Source organism: Brassica oleracea, chromosome C7, assembly GCF_000695525.1.
Source record: "Brassica oleracea var. oleracea cultivar TO1000 chromosome C7, BOL, whole genome shotgun sequence".
In the NCBI taxonomy this organism is placed as follows: domain Eukaryota; kingdom Viridiplantae; phylum Streptophyta; class Magnoliopsida; order Brassicales; family Brassicaceae; genus Brassica; species Brassica oleracea.
Genome location: NC_027754.1, coordinates 9,807,432 through 9,816,244, shown reverse-complemented (window position 1 = coordinate 9,816,244; position 8,813 = coordinate 9,807,432). Strand labels below are relative to the sequence as shown.

The window sequence follows — 8,813 nt, the reverse complement described above, 5'->3', positions numbered from 1 at the left end:
ATGCGGATGTGTATATTGGATTGGGCGGGAAGCTGGGAAAAGCATTTACCATTAATCGAATTCTCCTACAACAACAACTTTCATTCTAGCATAGGTATGACACCATATGAGGCATTTTATGGGAGGCCATACAAAACACCTTTATGCTGGACTGAAGTTGGAGAAAGAAGAGAGTTTGGACCCGAAATTGTAGAAGAGACGATGAAAAATTTGGGGATCATTCAAACCAATATGAAGAAAGCGCAGGATAGACAAAAGAAGTACGCTGATCAATCAAGGAGAGAAATGGTGTTCAGTATTGGTGATTGGGTTTATCTGAAAGTGTCAGCTCAAAAAAGAAAGGACCGATTCGGAAAGGTCGGGAAACTAGCGGTAAGATTCATTGGGCCTTACCAGATTATACAACGAATCGGAGATGTAGCTTATCGTCTAAACCTACGTGGAGAGATGCAAATACATCCGTATCAATGCCGCGGAAACATGTTCATGATCCCAACGCTATTGAGACAGAGCAAATCGAAAACCTGCAAACAAACCTCACTTATCCAGAGGGACCAATCCGAATAGGTGAACGTCGGATACGAAGATTGAAGAATCGAGAAATTTCTCAAGTCCAAGTTTTATGGGGTAAGCGGAACCGTGTAGTTGTGACCTGGGAGGATGAACCAAGATTCAAAGCGTTGCATCCAGAGTTCTTCCACGAAGATGTAGTGATGGAAGAAGGGGGATCACCGGATCCTTAGAGAATTCGGGGACAAATTCTAATAAGGAGAGGAGGATGTAATATACCCCGTCTTTAAAAAAAAAAAAACTCTAATTTCAGTATTATGGAATTTCTCGGGGAAGCCGAAGGCTCGGGAAATATTTATCCTCAAGGTTAAAGTTAGTCTGGAGTTTATTAAAAATATTCAGCTCATCAGATTGGGAACGGAAAAATATTCGGGATTGATCGCGGGACGAAAATTCACCAGAAGAGCCGAAATCGCGCAAATCGACCGAGAAGCTCGAGGTGGCTTGATCTAAGGGATCATGACGTGGTGTCAACCATTTAACCTGCTGAGTGTCAACCCAAGAAGGAGGTGTAGACGTGCATGAAGCTGTTCCATGCAGCTCGACACACAGAAGCACGAGGTGTCGCAGTACCTGTGATCTGCGCATGCGAACCGACATGCAGAGGCCTGTGTGTCGCGATGCATGAACACCAGACATGCTGAAGGGCAAGTGGACATGGAGGTGTCTTCTGGCATGGCTAGAAAGCATGCAAAAGGGAATGTGTACGCCCATGTGTCGCCACACATGCAACCAGAAGACGTGGGTTAGAGAGAGAGAGAGAGAGACAGAAGTAGAAAAAAATGCAGGAGATTCCGAGCTGTTACGAGAATTTTAGAGAGTTTCCGAGGACCGAAATACTGCCGGGAAGTTCCGAAAGACTGTCCAGAAATAAAGAAGGTTCTTTCCGAGTTCGTACATTACGGTTGGGTTTTGGGATTTAACATCACGGTACCAAGACGAAGATTTGGAGGGGATAAAAGGGGTTTGGTCAACATCCAGAATCAAAGAGTCGAGCCACATCGCTTAATCACTGTGAGTCACGGCTAATTGTTTGTTAATAATTTTTAATGCAGGTTCCTGACATCATAGACGACTTCCGAGCTAGGAAAGTCGAACCGGTCTAGGTGTCAGTTTGTGGATCCGAGGCTTGAGACGATGTCTGAGCTAAGTGGATAGCAAGACTAGTCTAAGCACCCAGGTTATTGTGATTTTGTGATTATTATATGTTGTTATGGTGTGTACCTCGTGTTGGTACTGTTGTGTGAGAACCTCGTGGTGGTTCTAGTAGTAGTTTGCAGGTCATTGCTTCCTCAAATTGTACCACTAAGCCGGTCGTGGTCCGGAATGTGGTGGGCTCGGTTTAACTTGGCTTGATCACCAAGGTCGAGTGTCACACATGGATGTGACAGCCCCCGGCGAGTCCGATAGAGGACCGGGGCACGGCGATTCCGATTGAGGACCGTGACCGGGCAATTCCCGAGCGCCTACGCCTGTGTGGTGTAATAGTGAAGGGATTGCCGGTGTCCCTTATGTGGAGGAAGAATGATTCTGTTGGGCCCTAGGAGTATATATATATATATGGTTGATTGATGTGACACTCATAAAGAGTGTTTTGATTTATTATGGTTTAATGGTTTATTGCTTAAATCGGTCATGCTTTATGATCTTGAATATTGATTGTTGAACTACCCGTCTTGCTTGTGTTTGGGGTTGGGTTTAGAATGACGGATAGTTGTATATGCTAGATAGGGAACCCTGGCTCACTGAGTGAAACTAGTTCACTCACTCCTCACATCCTTTTGCAGGTGACCAGTAGAAAGGGCCATAGCGCTCGCGAAACTGTAGGAGCTGGTGTAGTTTGGACATCTTTTGCTAAAGACTCGTTTTCAAGATATATAAATGTGTGTTTTACTTTCGACTGCGTCCATAGACCATATGTATAATATTTTGGGCTAGTGAACTTCATGTTATATATATATGGAATAAAGTATGTTTTATATTCGTGACGTGTTGAATTTGATATTAGGTTAGTCCAACCTAACACAACTCTATGACTCGGTTTGCAAAGCCTCAGGGCGTAGATTAGAGGAAACGAGTTTTGAATGGATATTCTGGGTTACAAAATTATGTTTGTGACTTGGAAAGTCTATTCTCAACCCGTCGTAACACTTCCGGACTTGGCAGAGGAAGGTCGTTCGGGCATGTTCTTGTTTGATTGTTGCCCGGCTGACTGACCGATGTCTAAAACGGTTCGGGGGTGTTACAATCTCAACTGAAGGAAAAAAGATGAAGTTTTACTTTAAAACTAGAAGAAATTATTGAGAAGAAGAAGGTGTGAAGGAGCTCATCAATGGTGGAAAGAAAATATTTTTACGCGTTAGCGATTGTTATTTCACGTAAAGATCAAGAGAAAATTTTCATCGGGATACAGAGATAATTTCCTATGTCTTTATACTATATGGAAACTCTATTTTTTATTGTTATAAGTATTTACCTAATTTCCTATTTTTTGTGGGTTTTGATCCAATTATCTCTTTTTTTTATAACATCGAATTTTATTAAGCTAATTTGAATGTATATAATCATCGTGCAACAGATCATGCAAGTATTGTGGTATATAAAATTGAAATGTAAAATCAAATCCATTCTCAAGTCACTTTGCTAGACGATCTGCCACTTTATTTGCATTTCTATTAGTCCACTGAAACTTGACATCTTAGAACCTGTTTACCCACCAAAATTTTTATCTTTTCCAATTGTAATATGCAGAGTGAAGCCTCTTGTTATTTAGGAAATCTATTTCTTTTTGACAATCACTTTCCATGATGATTCGTCGATGGCCCAAACTCCAGCAATGCTAAATAGCCATTAGAATAGCTTGTAATTCACATTCCAAAGCATCAAGACTTCGTTTTCCCCTGGCTTGAGCTGATCCTGTGTAAGTCCCATTTGCATCTCTATACTACAAGAAAAATGAGTATTTATTGCGCCGGGAAAACGCTATACTACGATACCATAGCGTTATTAAGTACGCTGTATCATCGGCCGCGATAATAGGTCTTCCACTTAAGATAGCGCTTTTCGCTTCCGCTACATTATGTTTTATTTAGATAGCGTTTCCGCTTTTGCTATTTTAATATTTTAATATAGCATTCGTTTTACAATATTGATTCGAAGCCATATACTTTTACAGATTTCTCTTTCGTAGCGTTAATGCTATAATTAAATTGAAACCGTAATATAATAAAATTTAAATATAATAAATATTTAACATAAATAATATTATGCATTAATTATTATTAAACATTAAAAGAGTACATATCCTGTTGACATACATGTTCAACAACATCCACCAACACAAAACAACATCCACCAACGTCAACGAACCAAACAACACACCAAAGTTTTAAAACATAGCTATATATGAAACATAGAAGTATCAGACAAATATAACTTTGTCATTAGGCCAAGCCACAGTGGTACCTAAAGCATCGGATATGAATTCAACTTCTGCATTTGGTCTCCAAACTTTTGCATCTCCAATCTTTGCCACTAGAACGAAGACCTTGGAAGCATTTTCACCTAATGGGACAAAGTGGACTCTATCCTCTGGATTTGTGAAAACAACACGGCCCTCAGCGATAGTCTTTCCCGAGTTAAAGCAATCTAACAAGATGCACTTCTTCTCTGGACTTGATTTAGCAGTGTCCAAGCTGTTACTGACACTCTATCACCAAAACAAAAGCATCATGCGACTGCGCATAACAATTCCAATAAATGCTTTACGTTCGAAAAAGTTACCTGAGGTGAAGATGATAATGGCGAAACTCTTTTTGGAGACTGGTTAATGATATCTATCTTCTGAATTGGCCAAGCGATACTTTGATGAAGTGCATCAGCAATGGTTGACATCTCGGGACTAGGTCTCCACAAATAAGCATTCTTCTTAAGCACCTTTTCAATTTTGACAATTGCAGCATTGGGTCCAAGGGGAATGTTGTTGACCAGTTGCTTGGGATCAGTTGAAAACAAACCACCCTCAGCAATCACATCATCAGAAGTCCAGTCAATGATGAGTATTTTATCCGGTGATGCCTAAGACATGAATAGTGTGTTACACCATAATTCAAACAGAAAACCAATTCATACAAGATTAGAGAAATAAGATGTTTACCGATGAAACACTTGTGTGACTTTCAGGTGTGGTGCCTTGGTCGTTATCCAGTATTACTTTGTCTGCTGGCCATGCGATTTTGCTACCCATTGCTTGTCCAAGTGAAAATATAGTTGTGGTTGGCCTCCAGACATAAGCATCAGCTTTTGTTACAACATTGACAATAACAGCAGCTGCTCCAGGTCCAAGAGGAACACGCCCAATTTTGTACATTGGTTCAGTTGAGCAGAACTCTCCTTCCCCAACAACAACATCATCTGCTTCACACCAATCCAGTAATTGACACCTCGTAACTACTTTGCTACCACTGGAAGTCTCAGCCACAGAATCATCACACTATTTTGACAATAAAAATGAATTTGAAACTGATTAAAAATTTCATAACATCGTCAAAACAGAGGAGTGAAAATTAGGTAACCTTTTTGTCTTTAGCTATGCTGCGTACTTCAGTCTGCAGCTCTTCAATCTTCTTGAGTAATTACACCTGTGTCTCTTCAAGCTTCTGCACATGAGTGTCTCTAGCCTGAACGAATGCTAGCTTTGTAGCAGTAACTCCTCTTCCCATCCCTCTGACTCTTCCATTCTTGTCTTTACCTAACACTTGACTCACAGCATCATCTTTGTAGCTATTACTACATGTGGATCCCATTTCAGTATCAATTGACTTGATTTGTTCCTGATACACAACAATACTGTGTCAATATCTTCTGATTATCTAATTCCACAACTCATTTCAGTATCAATTGACTTACAATTGTCTCTGCAAATTCTGGTCTGACAGGTCTTCCATCAGAATGAGTGTGTCCTGCCACCCAAATCTTACTCCTGGTCACCTTGCTAGGGTCAATGCTCTTTTGTTTCTACAATTACAAAGGGGTAGTGATCAATAAGATTAAATATTAGCAACATATTGTACAGTAAATGAAATAGCAAGACATTACCATCTCATGAGCTAGGCAAATCATTCCTTTACGGCTGGTTGTGTGGGGTATCTGCGCCTTTCTTAGCTCCCTGTATTTGTCATTGTGAATCTGCACAAAAACTCAGAAAATCAATATTTATTTCACACCGTGTATGCAAATAAAGAGATTAAAAATGAATCACAACCTTAAATTCTTCGGTAGTCTTACTCTTCATCCATTTCATCCATTCTGTCATTGACTGGATGTTGCTTGGTTTTAATGAAGGTATTACTCTCCTACTAGCACTTCGTACTTGGGTAACAAGTCTGGACTTTGAAGCTCGCCATATACAACCCATTTGCTTGAAAACACAAGCTTTTTGCCAATCCTCTGTTAAATTGAACCTTCCCTGAATATTTTGAAACTTATAACATTAGTTTGACTGTCATATAAGAAAGATATAACATGGTTACATATAGAGTACCTGAATCTCCTCCCAGAGTACATAGCCAGTTTTGTCATCGAGGTGCCTCCAATCATCAAGTAGAACAGGTACATGTTCTCTCACTAGAGGGCTAAGAAACGAAGACAGGGTTACAGATCCTTTGCCAACATGTTCACCCAGAGATGTGAACTCAACATCAACCTTTTCCTCTGGTTGTTTAGCAACTCCACGCATCTTTGTTAGACCTCTTGTTCTCTTTTTGTTGACTGTCTCAGCATCTTGAGCTTCTCCATTTGATGGTTGTGTATCCTCTTCCTGCATAATCTTTTCCTGAGGCACATTACACTCTTCCTGAGGCTGAGTACCATCTTCTTGAGCTTCTCCATTGTATTGCAAAGTCACATCCTCTAAGTACTCATCATCGTCTTCCATATCATCTTCTCCATTCACTTCAGTTCCCCTGTGTTCTGCTTCTTCTTCCTATGCAGATTCCTCTTCAGCTTCATGGCGACGTTGACTTTTATCTTGAGGAGCAGTTTTCTTCTTCTTTTTGTTCGTCACTGCAGGGGTTGGGGCAATGCCTGCTTGACGTCGACTCCGTCTGGTACTGACTTTATCTCCTTTCTTTGTCATTTAGCAAACCTGAAACAGAATCAACAATCTATGAACTAAAAGCAAACATTTAGACCCAGTTATTCCACTACTAAGACTGCTTCGCAGTCATCTCTAACACAGAAACTTTCGTCATCAGATGACTGGTTCCCATAATCATCAATTTCTGGAACTGTCATAGGGGGGGCAACGAACTCCTCTTCTGACTCTAGCTCATGATACCCTCTAGGTGGCGCTCTCTTAACAACAGACCAAGGTGAGGAATCATCTTCTTTAGGATAGAAGATTTGTTTTGCTTGGGATGCCACAATATAAGGATCTTGGATATATGGAGACTGGTTCACTTGGAGGTTAACCAGTGTAAATCCTTGCTCTTCTTTCACACCGTGTCCTTTATTCGCCCACTTGCACTTGAAGAGTGGAATCTGAAACATATGGTAGTCGAGTAGTATGATCTCTTCAATAACTCCATAGAATGTAACCACGTCCGCCTTATGTGCAGTATCTCGTGCACTGGATCTGCACATGCTAAAGGCTTCATATGTAACTCCACTGGTCTGAGTCTTTCGCATAACATCATCAGTCTGAAACCGATGTCCATTGATGATATATCCTTTAAATGTTTGAGCTCTATGTCTTGGTCCAAAAGCCAACCATCTCAGCTTTTTAGAATGACCTTCAGAGTTGGGAGGGATCTGTGGTTAAAGGGAATTGATTAGTGTCTAAACAGATTAAAGTATAGACTGCAATATTGAAGACAACAGAGCATTATACCTTTTCTTTTCCCCATTGTGCGAACTTTGCTGCATGAACTTGCCATAGAATTGTTTCATTTATTTGACACCTTGCATCATTAAGTTGCAATTCTTCTAAATGCATATTGTAAATTCAATAACATGACATTAGATTATATCAAACGAGAAAACAAAAAGAACTAATAATACAAAGTCTGAACTTACTCAACATATGGATTCATCACTGCCATGTTCATCAAAACATATCGATGGGCTATGTCTCGCTCTTTATCAGTAAGGGTAACTTGAGTAGCCTTCTGCAATGGCCGGCCCTCAAGTATCAGATCATACGTCTCAACATCTTCATTGCGTTGTGTTTTCTCTTGAACCGGTGCAGAGTTCTGAAGAAACTCTAAGCAGAATGCTATACATTCTCCAGCTAAATATCCTTCAGCCATACAAGCTTCTGGCCTTGCATAGTTCTTTACAAGTGCCTTAAGAGTCTTCATGTACCTGCATATAAAGCAATTAGTCAGTTTATTATTTCTAACAAGACAAAAACAAAACACAAATTTTAATTAGTACCTCTCAAATGGATACATCCATCTAAAATGTACCGGACCACCCAAACGTGCCTCCCTCGCCAGATGTAAGGGTAGGTGAAACATGATGTCGAACAAAGCTGGTGGAAAATACCTCTCCATTTCGCACATTGTCTCCACAAGTTCATTCTTCAAAGATATTAGCTTCTCAGGGTCAAGAACTCTCTGACAGAGGCTGTTAAAGAAGCTGCACAGCCTTGTAACTGCAATCCTTGGACCATCTGGGAGTAATCCTCTCAAAGCCACTGGTAGAAGATTCTGCAGAAGCACGTGATGATCGTGAGACTTCAATCCGCCGATTGTGGGTGGTTCGATAGAGACACAACTGGAAATGTTCGCAGAATATCCATCTGGTCCTCTAAATAGACTTAGTCTCTTGCAGAATCTTTTTTTTTTCATCTTTCTTCAGCCAATAAGCAGCATGAGGTAAGTATGTTCTCTTCCCTTTGAGCTGAACATGTAAGTTCTTTCGAATCCCCATATCTTCCAGATCCTTTCTTGATTTGACACCATCTTTTGACTTAGAATTTTGCATCATAATAGATATGATAGCATCAGAGACATTCTTCTCCACGTGCATGACATCAATGTTGTGACGAACCGGCATTTCCTGAAATAGAAGACAAATATTGTCACTAATTTATTAAAATAATCTTAGTTAGAAAAAGTAAACAGAATATTTACCTTCCAGTAAGGTAAATCGAAGAGGATGGACCTTTTCTTCCATCTCCAATGATCTGTGTCTTCTTCATATTCATCATCCTCTGAAATAACTTCATCTTCACACTGAAC

At 40.2% G+C, this 8,813-nt stretch overlaps 1 protein-coding gene across 1 annotated transcript; it reads right to left on the bottom strand.

Annotated features, from left to right (window-relative positions):
* Window positions 1-3,991: 3,991 nt before the first annotated feature.
* Window positions 3,992-4,939, bottom strand: LOC106302540. Its single transcript, XM_013739030.1, has 3 exons — window positions 4,727-4,939; window positions 4,354-4,647; window positions 3,992-4,279 (listed from the first exon to the last, which is right to left on the bottom strand). The coding sequence occupies exons 1-3, from the start codon at window positions 4,937-4,939 to the stop codon at window positions 3,992-3,994; spliced, it is 795 nt and encodes a 264-aa protein (XP_013594484.1).
* Window positions 4,940-8,813: the final 3,874 nt, after the last annotated feature.